Source organism: Carya illinoinensis, chromosome 7 (genome assembly GCF_018687715.1).
Source record: "Carya illinoinensis cultivar Pawnee chromosome 7, C.illinoinensisPawnee_v1, whole genome shotgun sequence".
In the NCBI taxonomy this organism is placed as follows: Eukaryota; Viridiplantae; Streptophyta; class Magnoliopsida; order Fagales; family Juglandaceae; genus Carya; species Carya illinoinensis.
The window spans coordinates 24,319,832-24,345,147 of NC_056758.1; the positions used below are offsets into that span (position 1 = coordinate 24,319,832).

A 25,316-nucleotide genomic window follows, 5' to 3' on the forward strand; every position below is an offset into this window, starting at 1 on the left:
TAATTTTATATTATAAATTATAATATAAAAATATTTTATATAATATTAATTATTAATTATATATATAAATACGAACCGGTTCGATTCGATCTGGGTCCAAAAATCTTACAATCGAAATCGGATCGACTCTAGCTGGTTTGTGGAAACATGAAATCGGTCCCAAACCAAATCGGTCTAAAACCGGATCCGGTCCGGTCTTGTCTATGCCGGTTCCGGATTGAACTTTCACCCCTCTTAACGGTACGTGAAGAGGTAGGGGGGGCGGCCCGCTAGCAGCATCCACCTCTGATTCGAGGTTCTACAAAAACCGAAGCCTTTGTTCGTTGTTCCCTTGTCGGGAGCGTTATCAGTACACCACCGGGAAAATGGATGAGTCCCTTCCAGTCCAAAGATTCGAAAATCTTCCTTCGTCCATTGAATTCGAGTCTCTCGCCGAATCCCGGAATGTCCCTGCGGTATGATTCTCAGTCCCGACTTATGATTCTCTTTTCGTTTATCAGGAAAATATTATTCACTCTCTGGTTCCTTCTCTCTCTCTCTCTCTCTTCAAAAAAAATATTTGAAGGTATTTACTGGATGCATCAAGGACTGGAAAGCCTTGGCTAAGTGGAATCCATCGAATGGTGGCCTCGACTATTTGCAGGTTTCTTCCAGCTCCGTTTTATTGATTGTAAGACCGGCTTGCGTAGGTGCTGTTTGATTTGGATTTTGTAAGAGATGTTCTTGCTTTTTAAAAGCTTAAAACACCGCGTTATTTGCTTTCAGAAGTGAGAAAATTAATCTGAAAACCGAAAATTCCCTGGATTTCAAATAATTTCATTCCAAGTTATGGCAACATGTCTAATGATGGCTATAACTATATGTAATAATGCTTCGAGAACTGAGAAATTCAATAAAATAAGATTGTTGTTAACATGTGCGCTTGCCCACTATCTATCATTTATTGTGTGAGGACAGGGGCTAACATATTTAAATGATGCCATAAAAGGTTTAGCCTTTGCATCCCATTTAAACTATGGTCATATGCTTTTGGAGTTAACTACAAAGATCGTTCCAGACATTGCTTTTTCTGTAATTAATTTTCTGATTATATATATCGAATTAATTACTTTTTACTTTGCTTTAATGGGGATATAGGAATGGGTAGGGTCGTGTACTGTGGAGGCAATGCTAACAAGATCTGCGCCTGTCTTTTATGGTGATCTGAGAAGTCATGAGAGGGTAATGATGCTGTATAGTTTTGTCAACATTCTGGAGCTTTGAGTTGCTTTCTTATGCTAATACTAGCTCCAATTGCTTTCTTTCTTTTTCTTTTTCTAGGTTCCATTACCATTTTCTACTTTCCTTGATTATTGTAAACAACGGAAGCAAAACACAGATTGTGGTACTGACGGCAAGCCTAAAGATGATGCTTCTGAACAAATCTATTTAGCGCAGGTTTGAAACTCAAGGCTTTAGTATAATTGATATTTCTGTTGATTTTACTATAAAATTAATTATTTCTTTTTATATTGCTGTTGGGGCCGTACCTTGGCTGTTTTTAGTTTATACTTTGCTTCCCTTATTCAATTTTTTGATGGAGGTAATAGAATACAAAGTATGGAATCAGTATTTGAGGACATGTAATTTAGGTACCGATTATGAATGCTGACAATGAGGAAAGGGTTCAGTTGGAATCTCTGAGGGAAGATATTGAAGTGGTTAGTATATTTCTTTCCATGGTTCTCTTTTGTCTATTTCTATTGCTCTCCCCAAAGGAGTCTTTTCACAAATTTTATTTTTCTAATTAACATTGGTGGAATTCTGCAGCCTGTATTTTTGGAGAGGAGAGTTTTTGCTTCTATCAACCTGTGGATGAACAGTGCTAAATCTAGATCAAGTACTCACTATGATCCTCACCACAACCTTCTATGCATAGTTGCTGGCAGCAAACAAGGTGAAGGAATTCTTTTGATTTCCTTATTGATGGATTCCTTGAATGTGCTTGCAGAGGGAATGCCCTAATTATCACTAAAAATGAAAGAGAGGGGGGTGGGGATTTTCTTTGCATCTTTTTACTGTAAAGCTGTTTTTTTAGTTGCAAAACCATGCTGGCATTAGTTTTTGTCAAAACAGAAGTTCACATTAGCTTCAACATATTTGAAGCTCAACTGGTGCAGTGGTCGCAACAATTTATTCTCATGTTCTACATTGTATCGTGTTTGGCTGCTAGATTAGAGACTTCACTGTGTTCATATTATTTATATTTTTGTGGAAATTCTATGCTTTGCAGTTATCTTATGGCCTCCTTCTGCTAGCCCCATGTTATACCCAAAGCCAATATATGGGGAGGCCTCAAATCACAGGTATGCTACTTTCTATATTGGTAACAGAAAATTAGTTCTTTGTATTTTTTTTTACAAGCATGAGATACATAAAATTGAAGACCTCATATTTCTTGATGACATAGATGATTTTCAGATTTTAACTTCTCTGTAGTCTGGCATATATTCTTTTTAAAAATATTTTATACATCTTGCAGTTCTGTTGCTTTAGAAAACCCTGATTTTTCAATTTATCCGAGAGCAAAATGCTCCATTGAGTACTCGCAGAGGGTTGTTCTTCAGGCAGGTGATGCACTTTTCATTCCTGAAGGCTGGTAAGGTTTTAAATTGAAGTCTATCTATAACAACGCTGTCTTTGTTAGAAGCCTTCTCTCCTTTTTTTCCCATCATGTATGATATCAACTCTGTTCAAGTTTAGTAGTTTCTGGGTTCACTCTCTCTATCCACCTCTCTTGCATGTTCTGCTTTTTCGTGATGACTGTTTGTGTGCTTATGAGTTATAATTTTCTCATTCCAATCATAACTGTCAAATTTGGATAGTTGTGCAATGTATGCATGGTTGTTGTAAACAGAAGGAAAAATCTGAATCTTACTAGTATCTTTATTAATGAATCATTGGGAAATGCTGCATGGCAAAATCTGATCCATGCTTGTGTCATTTATGTGGATCACTCATTCATCTGCTTCCGTCACACATTGTTATCATGGGGTTCTTTCATTGAAAACGTATTTCATTTTATTTATCTCCATCTATAACCATATCATCTTCAATTGTGGTAGAATTTTTTTTTTTTTATTGGCACCGGGTGTGAAGGAACAACATCCCGACTAATCCTGGGGGTGCACAGAATTTTCTCTGCACAGATATAGTTTGTTCCTTGGCCGCACTATTTTTGTTCCAGTTGTTGCTTGTGCCGTCTTTATTTATGTTGGTGTTCTAACTAAATCACTCATAATTACTTTTACTACTATGTTTAAATTTTCATTTAAATTGTCATCATCATCATCATCTTGATTATTGTTTTTTATGAATACTATCATGAATCCAAACAGTTCAATAAGGGAAAAAAAAATAGTTCCATATATCACAGAATGCACACTAATTCCAAAGTATTATTTCCACCTAATATTTTGTGTTTTGATTACAACACAGTTCAGAAATAATTTCCTAAGAGTTTGTAACGGACTAAGTGTCCATGACCTTCTACTTTCTATTGTAACCTCTAGCTAGGTGTTCCTCATGTACACTTCCTGTGTACCTGGGCTTTGCCTATTTCTATGAATATAATTTCTTGATTACCTATCAAAAAAAGTTTGTAATGGACTAAGTATCCTTGACCTTCTACTTTCTATTGTAACCTCTAGCTAGATGTTCCTCATGTATACTTCTTGTGTACTTGGGCTTTGCCTACTTCTATGAATATAATTTCTTGATTACCTATCATTAAAAAAAAAAGAAATCATGTTTTGAGAGCAAACTATTGGGCTGTTAAAGCCTATAGCGAACTATTTTCTTCTAGAGCTCCACTGGAAAAATTGTTGCAGAGAATCATTAAAACATATAAACTAAGTATTTTCTACAACTGCATCCATTTATATTGTTAAGATATGCACTAAATGATGTGCTAGAAACTTTTAGGCTATCAGTGACTAATATGTAACCTTTATGGGCTAACTGGGGGATGCAGTTGAGTGAAGGCATAAATGCGATCTCAGTGTTCAATGACACAACCTTTATGCTCTTGAAATGCCTATTTGTTTTATTCCCACTTACGGCAGTTTTTGGTACATTGCTAGTGTAATTTGTTAGTTCTTTTGTTCTTGTTCATATGTCTTATTTTAGACCATTATAGCATTTACTCATTATTATAATATATTGGTTTTTGTTTAATGTGAATCTTCAGGTTAGGTGATTTTTTTTTCCTGTTTGTAACAGGTTCCACCAAGTAGACAGTGATGATTTGACCATTGCTATTAACTTTTGGTGGCAGTCGAACATGATGTCTCGCATGTCAGAAGACTCAGAACATATGGATGCATATTATTTGCGCAGAATATTGAGAAGGTACTTGTAGTATATATTCTTTCCAAATATGTCACTTAAGCAGTGCTAGTACAGTAAGCTAACTTTAGCTGTGTTGATTTCATGCATCTTTTGCTCATTTAATTAATGTTGTGAATTGCAGATTGACAGACAAAGAGATGGTGCGTACTCACTTACATATGTTATGCCGAATACATTTTGCAATTAACATTTTTTGGAAACGGGGGAAGGGGGGGAATAAACAATCCCTTTTTCTATCATGATTCCTCTTTTTTTTAAATGATTTATTTTTATTAAAAATGGTTAAAAGTAAGGAGGATATTAGTGAGTGCTTATACGTTTGGTCGTGTGTAATTAGGACAGGACCATGCTCTAAGTAAGACACCTTCTACTGGAATGGGGAAAATAAAGAGGCAATTAAGTAAGCTGCCCAGTAATGGAAAAGTAGGTCGGTTTCTTTTAAGCCTGCTGAATCTTTCAATATGTCTAGATTTTTTGCCCTATTTGCGTTCTAGTATTTCTTTTCTTCTTTTCTTTTTTATGTCAATAGAAGAAAGAGGAATTTGCTGCTCATTTCTATGCTGGTAGTTTTCTAGTGTTACTTACATCATGATGTTGATATTTAATAACCAGATCATCTTGAGAATGAATTGGATGGAGCGTTTGAGAAGACAATTTTGAAAGGGAAAGAACTGCAGCATGGGAATATGCTGCATGAGCTGGAACCTGTTACTCTCCAGGTGCTTCATGAACTTGTTTCTCTGGTTCATGAGCATGTTAAGGTTTCTGATCGGTGTCAACCGGCACAATACACTTCAGTAAATGATTCTGATTCCGGAGTGAAAGGTGAAAACAAGAAAGTTGTGACAGCTAATTTATTTCATTTGGAAGATGACCAGGTTGCTAAAATTCTTTGTACCCTCGAATCAAGTGTGCTGCAACATGTATTTCTTAATATGGCGGTGAGTTTGTAGTCCTATGAAGCTTTTATTTTTTTATACGAGTTTGGCACTTATCTTAATTAATTATACTCAATATGTATAGGAAAGTTTTATTGAATCTAAATGGTTCCTTTTATGTAAGTTGTTGCTGGACTAGTACTAAAGAAAATTTAGTGAGCGAGTTATCTCTTTCCCCTCAGTGGGTTCGCCTGTGTGGCAAACATAGTGTTAACGAAAGTGAGGGAATTAGGTGATTTTGCTCTCCAATTCCTTGCTTTCTTTATATTTTTGTACCCTATCATTTCTTTCTGGAAATATTTTGAAAATATTTAGTTCTTAATTTTTAGACCAATGCAGTTTCTATTGGCTAAGTCTCTAACTAAAAGAAATAACTCCAATCACTCTGCTTATCACATTGACTTTGCCATCACTTTAAAATTTGCAGTAATAGATATTACAAGTAAAGTTGGAAGGAATTTGACCACATCACCAAAAGCAATCTTATTACAGGAATAGCTTCTTTCATTTGTTTCTTGGTTTCCAATTGTAAGTTGCAGGAGGGCTGCTGCTGCTGCAGCTGCAGCTGCAGCTGTATGGTCCAATATATCCTATAGATCCAATATATCATTGATTAAGAACTTCAGAGACTGCAATCCAAATAAGGTCCTCGTATGTTAGGCCATTTATTCAGTAAAATAATAATAAAAAAAAATGTTAGGCCATTTGATGATAACTATTTCTGATTAATTTTTAAAGCTTTTCTCTCCTATTGTTTATTCTTGTTATGGAGACCTTTTGTCAACTGCTGCTGAGAGCTTCTGTGGGTGGTGGTTTATTTAGTTTCCAGGTTAGGGTGTTTTTGTTGTTGTTGTGGGGGGTGTTATGGATTGCAGATGATTGCATCTCTCTCTCTCTCTCTCTCTCTCTCTCTCTCTCTCTCTCTCTCTCTCTCTGTGATGCTACTTTTGACTTGTTTGCATATAAGGTTATGGATTGTCAGGTTTAAATGTTAAGTTGGGATGAGTGAATTAGTGCTAGGTGGGGGAACTGAAGATGTGGAGTTCGTAGAATTATTGTGTTGTTAGGTGGGATCTTTACAACAAGCTATTTTGGTTTTCCCTTGGTACTTTTACTACGAAATGCGGTTCGGTTTTGGAAAGAATGACGAAAAGATTGGATAGATTAAATAAAATTAAGCTACTTAAAAGTAGTCTCCCCACTTATTTTCTCTATTCGCCATTCTTGCCCATGTTGGTAATTGGCGGAGAATCTCCAGCAGGACCTTTTATTGTGTGTCAAATGAAGAATTAAGTTCCACTCGGTGGAATGGAATAGGGTTTAGTCTTCTATGATGCATAGGGTGTTGAGTGTGAGGAAGTTGAATACTTCTAACCTAGCTCTATCAGGTAAATTGGTAATGGCACTTTATTGTAAAATAGGGAGAGGTGTGGGGTAGATATAGACTTCTCAAGAGTATAGAGGCCCCATGGGTATCTTTGGAGAAGTATTAACTCTAGTTGAGATAGGTTCTTTGGTTTTGTTTCTTTTAAGTTAGGAAATGGAAGGCAGATCTGGTTTTGACAAAATGTCTGATATGGGGATTGAGATTTAAAGGAACCATGCCCTGATTTGTTTTTTAATTGTTGAGACTAAGGATGCTGTCCACTTTTTGGATCTGATGTGCGTTATTGGGCTTTGCATTTGGAATCTCAGGTTTGTTTGGGGCTTTTATGATTGAGAGTTGGAACTTGTTGATTCTCTTTTGGTCATGTTGTATTCTAGTATTTTGTTGGCTAGTGAAGCTGATTGTATGAGATGGAAACTGAGATGTAATAGAAAATAGGGTTCGTGGTATATACAACTGGTCAGAATTGGGAAAAGCTTATTTTGAAGCTTTAAGAGGTTATAAATAGGGAGAAATGTCTTTAAGAGAGTATTTGGTATAGAAAATCTTCAGGAAATTTCTTTAAAAAATTATTCTACAATGAAATTGTTAACTAAATGTAATTATTATGATTGGTAATTTGGGTAATCTCAAATTGAATTGTCATTACAGTAAATTGGTATTGCCTGTGGAAAAGTAAAAGAGAATCTGTTGACCGTCTGTTTGTTACAATTGTCTTTAGCAATCCAAAGAAAATCATCTTTAAATGGTTGATGATTAGAAAGGTGGTTCATGAACATTTTAGCTTGAAAAGATTGTTTGATTGGCATAAATATAGTTTTATTTGGATTGCTTCTCTATGCCTTCTGTGGATTACTGGGAAAGAAGGAACTATCATATACTTTTGATGGCATTAAGAATATCATTGTTGAGATTTCATTGTTTTGTGATCTTTGTAAGAATGGCTAAGTGGAATTGATGGGGCTAATTTTTTTTCTAATTCTGATTTTGTAGATCCCATATGTTTTAAATTGTAAATTCTTTATGGGAATCTGTTGTACACTTGTGTACTTCAATTTTTTTCAGCACTCAAAACGTTAGCGTTATTCTACCTGCAAGTACGTCAAACTAAATACATTTCGTTTTTCATCAGCACAACTTCCCAAGAACTTTAGAGGCTCTAATACTTCATATGCTTTCACCGGTGGGGGCAGAAGTTCTTACACGGAAATTTGATGAGATAGATCAACAGATCTCTGAGGAAGATCGGTATTTACTAATTTCACTTATCCCCTGCATAAAAAATTAAAGGATTTGCCTAGGTTTTGATTGGCTATATCATCTTTATGATCTCAGGAACAAATTCTACCAGGTCTTTTATGGTGCATTTGATGATCAGTTTACTGCAATGGACGCCATTCTAAATGGCAAAGAGTCATTTGCCCTCCGGGTAATGTTGAGCTCTTGTTTTTGTGGATTAGGATTATCGCATTTGATAATATTGTCATTTTGTTCTTTTAATTGTGATGAAATACACCTGCACATTGTTTACTCTAGCAGCGTGTCCCAACAGATGAAAACACTGTATTTTGGTGGGAATCTGGTGTTGGATATGGCTCTCTGGGAAGGCTGAAATATTTAGAGTTACTGCATGCCTGAACCAAGGGTCCCTTTTGTTGAGTTTATCTAGTTCAAGAAATAGGGTTCATTTGGATGAAGTAGGTAGCGAACAGTGCTGAATCCGTTGTTCACCACATGCATAGAGATTAAAAAATGTTCATTCTTTTAAATCTCTTCAAGCATTTAACATCAAGTTCCTCCCCTCAGACCTTGTCCTGGTGGGTTTTCTAGATTCTGTCTGTGACCTTGGAGTTTAAATTGTGCTATTTTTTGTCATGTATAAATTTTCCTGTTAACTTCTTGTTGTCCAGGCTCATTGTAGATTTGTGTTCTGGTTCAACTTTGACAACATCCTCTTTACATGAATTGAAGTCTTTATCTTTTCTCGGCACGGAATGTCTTAGTCCACATTACATTCTCTCCCCCTTTTGTTATTTACATTTTCCCAGTAGACAGTAGACATAGTTATCATTTCAGTGGACATGCATATCAATTGCTTTACCTGCTAAAGGATTGTCTTTAACTTTTTTTTTTTTGCCCATTTATGAGGACCAATTCATGATGAGCAGGCTGCCTACAAGATCTTCCTGACATTGCCCATGAAATATCCAAAATATAACCTAACAGCAGTTCGAATAATTGTCCAGGATATACCAAATCTAGAGGAGCAATGATGCATTGTGTTGGTTTGTATTTTTTGTAAATCTTTGTTTTCGCTGCTTTACATTGCAGGCATTCAAGAATGTGTTGGATAAATATATTGGAGTAAACTTGGATGGACCAAAGTGAGGGATTAAATGATTGTTTTAACAACTTTCCCAGCTTGTATCTCAGGAGAGCATCTCATTCATGTTCACAGGTGAGGCTTTTTGTACGAATTGGTAACTTTTGATGGGAGTAGTCCACAGTTTTGTATACTATATATGGACCATTACTTTGAACAGTGCTGTGCATCTCTTGCAATGCAACTCCTTGAAATCATTCCCTCATGTCAGATACAACATGGTCCATGAATACTCTACGTATTTAAAGAGAGGTTCATAGTTAAAATAACTTGGTAATTCAGATAGAAGGCATGTGCAAATGCAAGTTGCATAAAATCTTTATTGAAATGGTGCAAACATGTTACTGTATTTACGAACTAAATTTACACCTTTTATAGTTTATTTCAAATCCATGTGGAGCCATAACTAGTTTGAGGGGACTGAAATTGCCTTAAACAATGGGCTTCGCAGATGTTTAAGGAGAGAAGCTACAATGAGGAGAAAATAGTGGTGGACCCATTACACATTACCAGTGGCCTCGTTCAAAATTAGACACCCTTGGGTTATGGCTAGATCGAAGTATGCAGTTTGTGATGGAAAAGGCTATTAATAATTAGTAACTTTGTGAAAATGTACCTGTGTTTTTTTAATGTGTTATTATGTGGTAATCCTCTCTTGAAGTTTGTGTGAAAGGCTAAAGAGAGTTCTGTATGGGGATTTGAGGCTGAAGGGGGGGAAAGGAGAGAAAAGCATGAAAAAGAAGGTTTGGTAATTATTAGGATTGGAAGGGAGAACGAGGCAAAAGGGAAGGTTTCATGAGTTGATTCCCTGACGGGGAAGATGACATATGAAAGTGTTCTTGGGAGAGGAAGAGGGTGGGAGGGAAAGGGAATAGAAGAGAAGCTTTTGGTTTGTCTGGTAGTGCAGCGAGGAAGATAAAAAGAAGCAGTCTTTTTTACTAGGCAAATGGCATGTATTGTACCTAAATCCTGCCACTTAGAAATATACTTTCTAAAAGCTTGGATATACCATAACAACCAACCTTCCTTTCATTAATCCCAAGGTCTCTCTCTCTCTCTCATATGGTGAATATACTTTGTTGTAGTGGCAAGGAACTTTGCCTGCTGCATGCCCCATTCCTTTTTTGGATAGTCTTCAAAAGATCTAGGTACGTAAAACTGTTTTTTTTTTTTTTTTTTTTGATAAGTAGATCTAGGTACATAAAACTACTTGAGGAATTCCTCTTTGGGTGATCACCATGTACAAAATCAGACCCTTTTAGGTTCAACTTAGCCCTAAACCTTATATGTGATATTTCTCCCAGTAATGTATCTAAACCCTAATAATTGGATGTAAGATAAAAAGCGCATAAAACAACTAATTAATGCACCTTTTCTTATTCTCCATTGTGGGTTCAGTGACAGTAACTACTTACCAATACAAAAAGAAAACTTCAAGGGAGCTTGGTATGTGGGGTTCTTCTTGTAAATTGCTTAGCTGCAGCTGCCAACCAAAGGCTGCGATATGGGGACGTGCACAGAAATTTATAAAGGACTTAGTCGTCAAGGAAATTAAAAAAAAAAAAATCGTCATTCAAACTTTCAAAGTTGCATCAAGCATCTTTTTCATAACCGTTGACATTAATGTTCTTAATTATTTTTTTCATCTTTCCCCTCCTTTTCTTTTCTTTTCCCTTCTTTTCCTTTTTTTTTTTCTTTTTCCTCCCTTTGTTTTAGCACTAGTGTGTGCCGGACCACCATCACACCCAGCGCGCAAATACACATACTCCATCGATCCATCAACTTAGTGCCTTTTCACTCACGCTCACAGCAGGTTTTACAGCCTCTAGATGATGTATACCAACTCCTTTAGAAAAAGGCTAAACTTCTTTAGAATTATCCAATATCCTCTTAGTACGTCCAAATAAAGCAGCGAGGAAAAAAATTTCTTGGAATTTGATTAAACTTTTTAGTCCTTCAATTAATCATTGCATTCAATGTGAGGAGGAATTAAAAGCATGAATTTGCTCGAAATTTCCGAAGTGACTACTATCGATGTACTGCATGCATGTCCTACTTTTCCACTCTCCTAGTCATCATTCTTCGTATTGAAAATGAAGGGTTTCAAGACGATTCATTCAAAAACATTGTCTCAACCTTTTACATTTTTTCCCCGCCGTTTGGTATTTTTGGAGGTGTCAGTCTATGCATGTGTCAAAAGCTTCTTTGTATTTTTAGTTCTTTTCTGGCAACTCAAGGGACCCACGTACGTAGAAGATATTTGGAAGCTTTTTTAGACGATTTGCATTTAACATGTTTTCTTGCGGATGATCGCAATTTTCGCGGTGCTAGAAATTTCATTTTCACGAGGAATGCATTAAGAGAAGTACTACATGAGCTACAAAAAGATTCTAAAAAATTAAACTGATATATATAATTTTATATGATATGTTAGATTAATTTTATAATAAAAATTTTCAAGTCGTGTGATTAGTATATAAATTTACTTTTATATAATTTCTTTATAATTAAAGTATTTCTGCATTAATAATACGCAACAAAGCCCAATTAATGAAACTGATCATCAAGTTGTTCTAGATTAGGGTCATTTGTTAGCGCGAAGTCTGCATAATTTTCTGGAAGACAATACTAATATTACGCGTGGAAAAAACTAACGGTACTGAAAAATATGCCATTGATCATGAACATGGAATATCGAATTTTCTAGCTTATAATAATTAATCATGAGAGGCATGCACCTATATATATTATTTTAGTGGGTTGATATGACTTCATTAATTGCATGCATGCAATAGTCTCAGTACAATTAATCAATTAATCAAATTGTAGCCTAGCTAGCTAGCTGTCACTTTCATTTGTTCTAGGGTTTGGTTGGTTGAAGGGCATATTCATAAGACGATCATCATCATCATAATACTACACTGTAAGCTGGTATGGCCCTTTACCGACACGATTACCTCATTATAATCTCGATCGCATTGATTATTGCTTAATCTTCGAGGAAGAAAAATAAACTACGCACTTGCTTTAATATTATTTCTTCTTCTTTCCTAACCTTTTCACGGCTAATTAAGGAAATTACTACGGAGAGAAAGTGCAACATATATATAAGCGGTTAAGAACAACGAAATTAAGCAAAAATGCAACATAATATTTGTCCACTGGATCAAGATCAGACGCATGACATACATCTCGCACCTGCTTATTAGTGATCTTTACAGCCAAATCATATTAATTATAGCCTTACGTACAATAATTAGTAGTAGAAAATATATATGTCAGCTCAAATATTATTGAGGTTCACATCAACAATTTTCATTAATAATTTGATATAAAATCTGATGAAGGGTTCGGATTTAAATTAAATCTCGATCTAAACATATCTATCGAATGTATTAAATTGAAAATTAATTAATTAAGCTTTTGAGTCAAAATGGAAAAGCACAAATAAAAGAAAAGAAGGAAGCTTAATATTATAATATATATATTCCTTGTGACCTAGTGGCCTGTGGTGCATGCATCATGTCTCGTATAAAATGTTGCAATCGATCGAACACAAGTTATTATAACCTCCTATAATAATGAGTAGCCCTGGATTATTCTCTTGTCACATCTCTTAATTACCATCCAACATCGAAGTTTAACGTCATTAATTAATTTGTCGAGACAAATTAAACTTTGAATATCATGAATAATAGTACTATTGCCGGTTCGTAGCTGCAGTACTACCGAAGTCGACCTATCAAAAGGGACCAATGCATGAAAATTAAAGCTTTGATCAGCTTCGAAAATGATGGGAAATAATTGGGATCAACCAGCTAATTCCTTGATCATTTGGATTGGTACATAGTACTGTTAATTAATTGATCATTAGGCAACGAAGGATAGTGGGCACGTGCAACTGCTAGCTAGGGCAAGTTTAGTACTGATCGATTTATCAGCAGATAAAAAACAAACACAAACAGTATCTTGAAAATCAAGTAAACGTGGGGTCCAGTGCATGGTGATCACCAGTACCCTATTGGCAATTGGTGTATTCTTTGAATGATTTTGGCTCGCATGTATGAACAAGCTAGCTAGCTGCCATTAACGATACCATTATAGAGAACCAGAGAGAGAAGGGGGGGGCCGTGGCGGTGGGGGGTGTGGTGGGCGTTGCAAGTACTTTTTTTTCTTCTTCTTTAGGGTGGGGGCGGGGGTTATAAAAAATAAAATTCAAATGAAATATATAGGTCGTTAGGAGAAAATGAAGTAATAAACCTCCTGATCCTGGCCTGTACGTTGGTCTGTAACTACGTGATATTTTTCTGCAACATTATATATATCATGTGCCTGAATACCATAATTAATGTGCAGAAGGGAGGCTGGAAGGGAATATATACAACTATATAAGAGCCAAAAGAAAGAAAGAGACACGTATGGAATGAGGAGTTACGAGAGTACTGGCCTGCTGGAAAGAAAATGAAAGGAACGTGGAGAGGGAAATTGCTAATGGCAAAACTAGCCGACTTCAATATTAATTAATACTAATGTAGAATGTTAAATTTTATATTTAAGGACTAAATGGGTAGCATACTCCTTTTAAAAAGAACAGTGCTACGAACAACAAACATTTAGGAAATGAAATGAAAACGTACGTACGCATGCAAATGAGCACAAAAACGATCGAAACTGCTTTTAGGGATATGCAGAGAAATTAAGGAGGGTGGGGGGCTAATTTTGCAAGGGTATTTTGCCTCAACAATCCCCCCACGTTTCCGAGGCAGGCTCTGAGAATCCGAAACCTTGGAACTGATCTACACCTCTCGTGAACCTTAGCATGTCTTTAACATTAACGCTAACGTTAACATGACCCCCATGTCCGAGTACTTCAGTACCAAGAGTACCATTGCCATCTGTCAGACCCAGAAAGTCCCTTGTCAGACGACGGTCAGTCTTCTGCCACTGGGAAAGGTCTCCCGACTTGAATCCACCCATGTACTCGGTCGACATGTGACTCAGTACTGGGCTCATCTGAGTCGACACTGTTCCAAACTCGCCCATGTTGTTTAAGTGAGTCATGTGGCCCATCGACTGAGCCTGTTGGGCTGCACTGGCTGCTGCACCGACGGTTGCAGCCTTTTGGAGGAGTGCAGTAGCTGAGAGGTGGGCTGACGTGGCAGAGTTTGACGTGGTTTGGTTACTAGTCACGTGGAGGGTTTGGAAGGGTGAGGTTATCAAGGCCTTGTGGTGCTGATGTGCCTGCTGTGATTGTGGCTCTTGGAAGAAAGTTTGCTGAGATGAGAAATGCTGAGGCATTTGGAAATAGTGAGCTTCAGGCTTGATTTGAACTGGGTTGTGGGTGGAACTGGGGTTAGAGTTTTGAGCGGGATCCCAGGGAGTGAGGGAGATGTGGGTTTGTGGCGGGGTTGGGAAGTGTTGGGACGTTGGAAAGGGGAAGATCAGAGGTTGGACTGTTGGGTTATTTGTGGTGGCTAATTGGTTTGCTGAGATTCTTGCACTTTCCTCAGCCAATGCATCACAAAACGCTCGATGGGTAATGAAGCTGTCCTTCCTGCAGTATTCACAATATGAAAATTAGAGAGAAACAATGATGTGCAGATGAGCAATCAGTAGAGAGTTTGATATATCTGTTACGGATTCATATTGACTTAATTCTAAGTTATTCTATGCTTTCTTTTTCACTTCTACTCTCAAATCATGTACTGGAACCGAGATAGTTTTGTTTTGTACGTATTTTTCTTGTTTCTTGAGTAAATGGAAAGAAGATAGTAGGTTTTCATCTCTATTCATGGTACAATGTTTTTGCTTTACTATTGACAGGTCTAAGAATGTCAATGAGAAGGAATAACGTCTTTAGTTCCTTGTGTCCTCACATGGGAAGGAATGTTGCATAATTACACCCAAACGTTGATGATGCAAATATGTCTTGTCTTTTTCCCTAGTTTATCTCCGAGTCAAAAGAAAAATAAAAAGAAAAAGAAAAATATGAGAGGCTAAGAACTCGTGCACGCGGATTGCATAGCAAAGACTGATCAAAGGTCAAAAAGCTTACAGAACATAAAGGAGCGAAACGATTAATTACCTTTGAGGTCAAAGCTAGAGAGAGAGAGATGCATGACGATTGATTGATATGTTTATTTATATATGTGTGTATATATATACACACACATGCAAAATGGGCATGGATAACGCTAGGATTTGGAAAATCACAGTGGCAGAAGTGCTCTGAAATTGAGCACATGAATGAAACAAAGATAAGCAATTCATGTAGCCCCATGTACCAAGCGATACAATGAAAAGAGGGGAAAAAAAGAAAAAAGAAAAAAAGCAAATAAACAATCAGGCATTTCTGCAGATTTATCAGTCTTCATAATCATGAAAGCTCAGAGATTCAGTGTGCAGCAAGTAATTAATTGCATGCTTCATGAAAAAAAATGGTCACGGATTTTCTCGGCCATGAAACCCCAAAAGTAATTAATTTTGCAACTTTTTCTCGATAAGAGCAGACCTCAATCATTATTTTTGAGACTGCAGTCACTCCGTTACAAAGGACGTCCAAAAAGTAGGTATTATATACATGACCGGAAATGATTAATCCTGAGATTTTCTTTTTTCCATTACTCAAAATAAAATTGAAGATATCATGAAATATCGCCTTCATCAAGTGTATGTAATGGCAGTAATGCATCGACAAAATAGAGTTTCAATGCATAAGTGTGTGTGTGTATATATATATATATATATGAGAAAAAACAAAGTTTGCTATTGAATCACAGACGATACAGTGTGTAAAAACAAAAGTTTACATGCATTCTTCCGTTAGGTTTTACCTTTTTCGTTCTTTTCATATATTGCCTTAGACTCTTCAGATTTAAAAAATATTGCTATCAGTTTCCCTTTCTAATGCTCAGCAGCAACAGAAACTTGTATTAGTAGTCTCCACTTTCATGCAAGCTGCCACTGCATTTAAGCTCCACAAATATTCCATGCAGGGCTTACCATTCTAGTCTAATAAAAACCCAAAAATAAAATAAAAAAAAAAACTCCTCTGAGAACTAAAATAGAATAGGATGAAGACTGCCCTTCAAATTGTTGATCACTTTTTGCGAGTCCTATGGCAGTCCAAAGTGATGAATGATAGATAAGAAAGCATCAATCATAGAGATCAAAAGGAAAACATTTTAATGTGACAGTGAAATAAATAAGTATACCTGGAGAAAAGGGTTCCGCAATCACATCTATATTCTCTTGTCCCACAGGTTTTCGAGTGAGCCTTCCAATCTGATTGAACTGCATAGATCTTTGAGCATTTCTCACATTTCCACTTCTTCTCCCCATGTTTCCTGCAATAGTGTTTCTTAATTCCAGTAAGATCACCGAGAGCCCTCGAAGGATGGTGATGAACACATGAAGGCTCAGGGCAAACATAAGCTCTCTTCCTGATTTCTTTGCTGTTTCTTTGCTTTAGCTTCCAAGGAAGGTTATGGCCTCTCCTGTGAAGCTGAAGGTTCTGATCCCTCTGAAAACCCTTGTTGCAGATCTCGCATACAAATCTATTGGTGGCCAGTAGGGTTTTGGGGGATAACGCAATCACTTCAGCATCTGGGTCTGAAACACCTTCAAGCACTAAGCCTAAAAGGAACATAAGACAAATCTAGTTGCAAAATTGAGGAGACATGAAAAAAGATCTTACCTGGGTTTCCAGGCAGGCTTCTCTTTTTCTTGATCTTTTGTGGCTGCTGTGGAGAAATAGTTGAAAGCACTGGATTTAACCCACCATACTCCTGAACTCTAGTACCAGAAGAAACACTAGCTTCTTCAGACAAAGAAGTTGAATTGGACATAGCTGCGGGAAACATGTGCCTCTGAAGAAAACTCCAAAAGAGAGAAACAAGAAAAATCCCAATAATCTGATCTTTTAATTTGTTTGTTTGAAAATCTTCCACTAGTTTATCCTTGCTTCCAAGTTATCCACTGTTACACCTTTGAACAGACTAAAAAGGCCATCCCAGGAGTAGATAATAATCCCAGCTTTGGACATAACTAATTAAGCTCGTTGAAGAACAGGTGGCAGTAACATATAGCCACACAAAGGCATCATTCATTGGTTTGGCAAAAGCAAAATTACTCTCGTGAAGAGAATGATGATGTTGATGATGACGACGGGTTATTCCCCAAGTCGCTATCCGGCCATGGATTGCTTGCCTGAGCAACTCTGCAGCATCGATTCAAATATATCTCTTTCCGGTCTCACTCTCTCTCTCTCTTAAAGCCATCAAGAGCTTTTTCACCATGCAGTATAACATGGAAAGAACAGACAATAAGACCGGTTTTCCTTAAAACATCTTCCCCACCCGATAGCCCTTTCCTTCTCCTTTCTCTCTCTATATATGTAGACAAAGAAAGGACAGAAAATAAATAGAAAAAAATCAGTAGCTGGGTGTTGTGGATGGCAGAGTACAGAGGGTGATGATTACAAAGGCAGAATTAAGGTGTGGGTGGCAAATTGGAAAAAAAGAAAAACGGAAAGAAATAAGAGAAATTAACCTAAGAAAAAGGATGGGAAGCCAAAAAAAAAAAACAAAGACTTCGAATACTGTGAAGGGGAGAGAGAGAGAGAGTGAGAGAGAGAGAGAGAGAGAAAGAGAGAGAGTGAGAGAGAGAGATGAGGGCTGCCTATAAGAAAAGACTTGGAAGAATCACAACCCACTTGATTCAGCTAAATTTCTCCTTATTTTTTTTTTTTCGATTTCTTTTCCTTTGAGAATGATGTTAGCACTTTCTGTCTTTTCTTTCGCTCCTGTAATAAAACACCCAAATCTCAAAAGGCCCTCGATTTGGATCATGGAATCATATTAAAAGGAAGGATTGCTTACAAGAAGACTTCGGCGAGTGCGAAGCTTAAAGAGAATGGGAGGCGGTAAAGGCAAAGTGTTAAGAGATAGGCCATCTCCACCTTTTATAGAACCCCACGTTAACATGATTGATTCATTGATTGACTCTGATCTTAGCTTACGTGCACAGCTCAAACTACAAAATAATACTAATGAAGTTACTGATCATCACGCATGCATTTTCATATTATCTTTATCTCAATTAATATTCCAAATTCCCTTCGAGAAATTAATTTGTCCCAACTCGAGTGTTTAAGCATGCTTGATATAACTACCAAATCCTCTTTTTTCTGCTTAATTACCAATAGAAGCATACTCATTATTATGATTTTCATCATTATTATTAACATTTTTTGTTTTAAACATTGAGAAACTTTAATATTTTAATTTCCCAAATCGTTTTTGAATGATTATTAATTAGGTGATATTGATCGAATCAAATGAAATTAGTTTTGCATGACTAGTCCTTTTTCTATTATTGTGTACTTTCAATGATTATTCGGTTAGAGAGGAATCTTAATTACATTCTTGTTTTTCATTATTTGGTTGAGGATTTTACTCCCCTTTCTGTCTCTCTTTCTTTTGTTATTATTCTCTTACATTCTAGAGTGCAGTGAAAGTGCTTAAGTTGGAAACCCCACCAAGGGGAATTTCGGAGGCTTCTTCTTTATTTTCTCCCTTTTTATACTTCCTTTATTCCAAACCCAAATCTAAAGCCAAGGAGGCAGCACGAATTCTCCATTTTAGCCCTATTCTGCAGATAAATAAATGGGTGGATTTATATATATATATATACAACATTGATGGCTTGCATGCATACTGTCTTTGAAAATGAAGAAAGGGTTTCCTATATATCTTGGGTGGCCTAAAAATAGAAGCCACGAGTGGCATAATTAAAACCTGGGCAGAAAAATATATAGAGGACCCATATATATATATGCATATGCATTGATACCTTTCGGTACAAACACACGGCCATATATCTAATATTGTGGCTGATCTTATTATAAAAATCCTTTTGGAATCCTATGCGTGGGATTACTGATCTTTTGATCTAAATCTTTTGAATATGCATGCAGGCAGGCTTTTCAGTGAGATTCATGTTTCTTTTCTTTTGGGATAAGATGAGATTTAATATTGCTTCATTGATTCCCCCTTTAAGGAAAAAGGATGCAAGCAGCTGGTACAAATTATTAAATGGCTCAACTTAACAGACTTTATAAAAGAGTACTCCTACATGACTCAATTATATATATTTTTATATATGACTACATATATATATATATATATATATGGGAAAATGAAAGTATTACCTATTAATTGTCAGAAGCTATTGATATTCATGTATCAGATCGAGGTCAAGCAGATTAAAGAGGGGGAATAATACTATTAATCAAGCTGCATATAGTTTATATAATTTTCATCTGTTTGATACTTCATCAAGTGTTAATAGACAGCCACTTGACTTAATAATCTAGAACGCGCCCCAAATCTACTGAAGTACTGCCAATATATATATATATATATGAAGTCATTTTGCCATCTCATAACATGAGTCTTATAAATTTTACTCGTTGATATTCTATTATATATAGATATAAAATACTGATGATGATGATGATGATGTAGCTGTGCTGCATGCAGAGATGAAGTAGGCATACTGATGAATGGGGATCGAAATAATAGTGCATGCGGGCCATACCTTATTCACGGGTTCATCTATTACTAGATTCTCACATGCATGCAGGTTTTTTGCCTCTCTACTCTCACCTCGATCCTAAGGCCAGTACTGCAATATTATATATTGCCCTTTCACGTAATAATAATTATATATTATTAAGAGTTTTTTTAACTACATATATATTTTCTTAGTTGATTGACCTATTCATCATCTAATTCGCTGGATATCTAATTAGAATAGTGATGATATTCTCCCACGAACAACGCTGTTGATCTCATTAGAGACTACTGCCTGTACGTACGTGAATGAAAGATCATTAATCAAGAACAATCGCATGAAGTAGTACTGTTCATGTACGATAGAAGCACTCTTAAAATTAGGTCATAGTCAGAACTACAACATAAATATTGCTTTTTGGGACAGATTTTGTGCACATGCTTCTAATTTTCATTCTCTTCTACTATATATTATATATATATATATATTTAATAATATTAATTTATTTCCATAATTTTCATAAGAAACATTAAATATACATCAATTGAAGACCCTGTTATATATGAGAATGACCACCATACCTCACGTACGGTTCTTCGATCTAACATTCCCCGATATATAGCTACTAGATAGCCTTAATTAAAAGCAATTTTAAAAAAGAAGAAAATCTTGTTACTCATCATGAGCTTCCAATTTCTACATATAAATTAATGTCATTACACTCCAATATTAATACTATTACAGTATTCGGGAATAGAAAATGTTGAAAATTTATGGACACTTTCATGATTTGAGCAGTAGTAGTAAACAGGAAGCAAAAGCTAAGGATTGAACTCCTGGCCTAACACTTCTTGGCTACCCTGATCATACCCTTATAAATAAACCAGACCAATCTTTCTTAAGAAAATGCTCATGTCTTGATCCCTAATCAGATTATGCATATATGATAGAACAAATTAACTCTTAATAGGTCAGATGAGATGAAGCTTTCAGGTGGATTTGGGCCTGGATATAGGGCCTAGAAATTTCAAAGCCATTGAACCCAAAAGGAGTCCATGTCAACGTTGGCAACTTGCAAGGGGCGGCACATCCTATATATATATATATATATATAGATAGACCCCACCCTAAGCATCATCATTACCTCACGAGAAAGTAACGTGCTTTTCTCGTTTGAGTCACGAGGGCCTAAGCTGACTTGGACCCCAACCTTGACCCACGTGTCGGGTTCACGTGCGTCCATGACAGCCAAACATGCATGGCCAATTCTAATTAAAGCATTGCCAGCATTGACAGACAGAAATGCATACCAAAGATTTAAAAAAAAAAAAAAAAAAAAAAAAAAAAAAAAAAAGAAGAAGAAGAAGAGCAAGATAGAAAAACATATATAAAAAGGAAATCGTTGTGATTACTCTCTTTATTTTTTTGACTTCTGTGTGAGTTGAGTAATCCAAAAGATACGTTAAAACCACTTCTTTATTTGGTTGAGTCACGAGGTTATATATATATATATATATATATATATGAGTAATAAGATAAAAAGTAAATAGGATCAGATGACTGAATGACCATATAACTAGAGATAAAGTACTGATAAATGAGTAATAAAATAAAGGATAGATAGGACCAGATAATTGGAGGATCACCAGATGACTGGAATCAAACTTTGATAAAAAATAAATAATGCAAGTAAATAATGTAGATGAAAAGTAGATAATACAAGTACGGAAACAAATTCTTGTTGTTATTGAAAAGTCAATCTTACTCACAAGAGTAGCTACAAAGTAAAGTAATGAAAGACGAGAAGAGTGAAGTCTTCTCCACTTCTCTTCTCGCCTTTCGTTACTTTACCTTGTAACTACTCTTGTGAGTAAAATTTTTCAATAACAATAAGAATTTGTTTCAGTACTTGCATTATCTACTTTTCATCTGCATTATTTACTTGCATTATTTATTTTTATCAAAACTTAATTTCAGTTATCTGGTCCTCCAGTCATCTGGTTCTATTTACTTTTTATCTTATTAATCATCTTTCAGCACTTCATCTCTAGTTATCTGGTCCTCCTTCCTTTTCTTCTCTATTATGCTTTACTTCTGCGTCCTTCTTGATAACAGAGCCACTTGCTGGTTCTGGTTGCTAGTTGCTAATAGATTGATTATTTCTACTCATCTTGTTTCTTATGCAGCCTTCCATCACTTTACTTTGTGATTCTTAACTCATGTTCATCTTTTTCTTTTTGTTGGCACCACCCTGTTTGTAATTGACATCCTAAACCATCTATAAGACTTGTTTGTGCTGAGTTAGCGTGTAGGCCATGAGTAGGTATGAGGTTGGACCAAGGGTATGTGTTATGAAATGCAACGAAAAAATGAGTAAGGGTAGGGTTAATAAGTACTAAGTTTTGTTTTGGTTGTTTTCACATTAATGAATAGGATGTTTAGATCTAATTCATCTATGAGTTCCAGGTCTAGTATGCCGCCTAATATTATTAATGAGGAAAACTTTTCTGTTGAAGAAACTGATTCTGTCAATTTCAATCGTTGGAGTATTCCAAAGATTAATGCCAAATCTATTTACAAAACAAGTTGGGTTCAGTCTGCCTTCAAGACATAATTCAATGTTAAAACTGTCGAACAAGCCTATGCTATTTCAAAAACTCATGAAAAATGTTGCATGTTCAATAGAAAATTAATTCAAGATTTCCTGGTAAAAGGTTACAAATTTTTGCACATTGGTTTTGTTCAAGTTGTTGTTAAACCTTTAACGAGGAAATGCATCAATGCTTCGGTATTTTGTTGTTTAAGGGATGCTAGATTCAAGATATTTGAAACTAGTATACTTGGAATGATTCAATCTTCTTTATTTAGTGGTCCTGTCCACTTTGACTGTTTTCTTGATTTAACTCTTGCTTTAGATGATCCAAATATTTTAAAAGTTTTGACTTTGAATATTTTAACATCTGGTTATGATATGGAAGAAGGAAGTAAATCTCTTGCCATAGTTTATTGTATTTACTACAGAGTTTTAAAGACAAATTTAAATCCTAAAACTATTTGAAAATCTTCAAGAAATAAGACTAAGTTAATTCAGAGTTCTACTCCTGATGGAAATGTCCAAGTTTCCAAAATGATTTATTGGAAATATATTGCCCTTCCAAATGAATGGACTTTAGAACATGAAATTTCTCCTGCTAAGGTCTTAGTTGATGAGTTTAACCTTAATTACATCCAACAATATCTTGACGGTACTATTAAGATTAGTTTTGATCAACCTCTAGTTATCAATGAAAGAAATTCTTTCATTGAAGCTAAATCTTCTTTTACTTCTGAAATCCCAGAAAAAAGAGATCAACATCTCAAAAAATCTCTGGAGGATTCTGTTAGGATAGCTAAACCTGTCAATACTGATTTAAAACTGAAATGAGTCTCTACCTCCTCTCAGATCATTTTTGCTTATTACTGATCGGTACAAAACTGCAAGTGCACAATATCGTAGTTTTATAATAAAGTGATAAGAAGAGTATCGTCCTCAGGGATTGGTACCTTACTTTTGCCAAATACCAAAATTATACTAATCTCGATTTTATCTAGAAGAATCACTAAGATTTTTGTAGTTGCAAATTAAACTCAGATCAACTCAAAGAGAAATACGCAAAGGCAATAAAACTGACGTTCAAAGATCAAATTAATGGGAAAGAAAACTTCTAGGAAATTGATTTCACCTAATTCTTCACTACGCTTTTCTCATCCAGCTAATTTAATTTAATTCTTTTTGTTCATTAGCAAATCTCTAATTCATCCAACAGCCTCTTTCGATAGTCAATTAAAAATTATTCTTGTTCATCAGTTCACACAAGAATATGTAAATTAATAAAACAAAAAAGCAATAAGACCAATAATTTAATTAATACATAGGTTCATACAAGTCTTTCGATCTCTATACTTTCCTATGCTGAAATATTCAAGATCTACCCTATGATTCCCTCTTTCGATAGCAAATCACAAGATTAAATATCATCTAATCAATGGTCAGTTAATTAAAAGCAATAAACTCAGAATAAATCAAATAAACAAAGAGAGAATTGCCTTAAATTAGTATAGACAATCAAGCATAGTTCGGAACTAGGTTACATCGTTTTCCTAGAATAAATAAAATTTAGCTCATGCTAGAAATGGAATTCAACATAAACGAATTCACCATAATTGTTCTAAGAATATTGGAAGAAAATAAACGCTGAAAAATACTCCTCGCAGCCGCAACTCATCTTCAAAAACTCAAGGAAATGTTTCAATGCTTTTCTCCCGTCTGTGCTCGTGTATGATTCCAAAACAGATGATTTGAATCCTTCTAGCCGTGTTTTTCTGTCCCAAAAAATTTTCTCCAGTCAAAAGGTACGGCCATAAAGTGCAAAATCACTTTTATATGGTGTGACGGCGGAAGCCCCTAGATCTATCAAAATACGATGTTCGCTAGAGCGGGGTGTCGAGTGCACATCGAGCGTTCGACTCTGCCTGATTTCGCTCGAGCATCCTATCGAGCGCACATCGAGCGTTCGACTCTGCCTGATTTCGCTCGAGCGGCCAATGTCTCCGCTCGAGCGATCTCTGTTTTCCAGCAACCCGCTCAAGCTCACTGTCGAGCGGCAGTCGAGCGTTTGAATCTGCCTGAATTCGCTCGAGCGGACAAAAGCTTCCGCTCGAGCGATCTTATAAAATCTGAAATACGAAATTTTGCAAGTCATCAAATACCCCCAAACTTACAACTTTGTTTGTCCTCAAACAAAAAGAAAAGCAAATGATAGTTTAGGCAATATCAACTCGACCCCAAAGAGAAGTATCATCACTCACCAAACTTTTATGAATTTAGATTTCATCACTAGTATCTTACTCTTTTAACATCAAAGATAGCAAGAAAATCAATAAAAAATTTTACAATTCGTCAAGCAAGAGTTAGGCATTTACTTCAACCTAAAGGTAAGACCTTGAGTGTGTGTGTGGTATAGTCAATTTAACCTCAAACCACCTGCAAATTCAGATAAAAGTAGAACAACTAAAATCAGAAAAATTCTCTCAAAACTTAACCCTATAAGTTCAGTTTTCAGAAATCATCTCCACTAATGTAGTCAACACCAAAAATCAGAGATCAATAGGTCTTTAATAAGGTTGTAATGATAGGCCACATGGTAAGGGTTAAGAAAGAACTGGATATAGAAAATCAAAGCAAACTGGAAAAATACTTAATGAAAAGAACACTAAAAGAGATACCTACATGATTCAAATCATAGCTCTTTCTTGGCAATATGCTCATACTTGTGGCATTATTGTTGCTATAATCACTAAAGCAATATCAACAATTCATTTAACAAAATCTGAGATGATACATACTCCGCTTAGTGACTTCTTTTTTTTTTTACTATCTTTCTTCTTCTTCTTCTTTGATCAAACAGAAAGAGCAAACATAATACAGTTCATCATGAAACAAATTTTCTCTTTTAAATGTAACTTTCCACCAAAGTATTTTCTCAAACTATCAAAGGTAGATTCATTGTTTTTCAGGCTTAGAGCGGGCATGGTTTATGTAGTTCAAAGAATAAATAAAGGCTTATGAAGGCTCAAGGGGGTTGACTATGGAAACACACCATGT

At 35.7% G+C, this 25,316-nt stretch overlaps 2 protein-coding genes across 8 annotated transcripts; one reads left to right on the forward strand and one right to left on the reverse strand.

The window, feature by feature from the left end:
* The first annotated feature begins 234 nt into the window (after positions 1–234).
* Positions 235–10,133, forward strand: LOC122315900 (hypoxia-inducible factor 1-alpha inhibitor). Of its 7 annotated transcripts, XR_006244194.1 has the most exons (16): positions 236–455; positions 566–670; positions 1,138–1,221; positions 1,321–1,437; positions 1,632–1,700; positions 1,810–1,936; positions 2,273–2,345; positions 2,522–2,638; positions 4,261–4,389; positions 4,511–4,529; positions 4,732–4,816; positions 5,002–5,330; positions 7,847–7,962; positions 8,050–8,143; positions 9,046–9,172; positions 9,549–10,133. XR_006244194.1 is itself a non-coding variant. In XM_043132201.1 (15 exons), exons 1-15 carry the CDS (start codon positions 366–368, stop codon positions 8,985–8,987), a joined length of 1,659 nt encoding a protein of 552 aa, XP_042988135.1. In that variant the 5' UTR covers positions 235–365; the 3' UTR covers positions 8,988–9,425. The 7 variants fall into 7 exon arrangements, 5 of the variants coding, with proteins under 5 accessions (XP_042988135.1, XP_042988132.1, XP_042988136.1 ...); XR_006244193.1 differs by having other exon boundaries at positions 235–455; positions 8,050–9,172; XM_043132201.1 differs by lacking the exon at positions 9,549–10,133 and having other exon boundaries at positions 235–455; positions 8,883–9,425.
* Positions 10,134–13,582: 3,449 nt separating this feature from the next.
* On the reverse strand, positions 13,583–17,999 carry LOC122316733 (protein indeterminate-domain 12-like). Its single transcript, XM_043133478.1, has 3 exons — positions 16,794–17,999; positions 16,312–16,708; positions 13,583–14,651 (listed from the first exon to the last, which is right to left on the reverse strand). Exons 1-3 carry the CDS (start codon positions 16,957–16,959, stop codon positions 13,835–13,837), a joined length of 1,380 nt encoding a protein of 459 aa, XP_042989412.1. The 5' UTR covers positions 16,960–17,999; the 3' UTR covers positions 13,583–13,834.
* Positions 18,000–25,316: the final 7,317 nt, after the last annotated feature.

Coding starts and splice junctions, on each gene's coding strand:
- LOC122315900 (XM_043132198.1), top strand. CDS start 366: ATGGATGAGTCCCTTCCAGTCCAAAGATTCGAAAATCTTCCTTCGTCC. Junction 671..1,137: donor CCAGCTCCGTTTTATTGATT/GTAAGACCGGCT, acceptor ATGGGGATATAG/GAATGGGTAGGGTCGTGTAC. Junction 1,222..1,320: donor ATCTGAGAAGTCATGAGAGG/GTAATGATGCTG, acceptor TTCTTTTTCTAG/GTTCCATTACCATTTTCTAC.
- LOC122316733 (XM_043133478.1), bottom strand. CDS start 16,959: ATGTTTCCCGCAGCTATGTCCAATTCAACTTCTTTGTCTGAAGAAGCT. Junction 16,709..16,793: donor AAGCCTGCCTGGAAACCCAG/GTAAGATCTTTT, acceptor AAGGTGTTTCAG/ACCCAGATGCTGAAGTGATT. Junction 14,652..16,311: donor TGCGGAACCCTTTTCTCCAG/GTATACTTATTT, acceptor TGAATACTGCAG/GAAGGACAGCTTCATTACCC.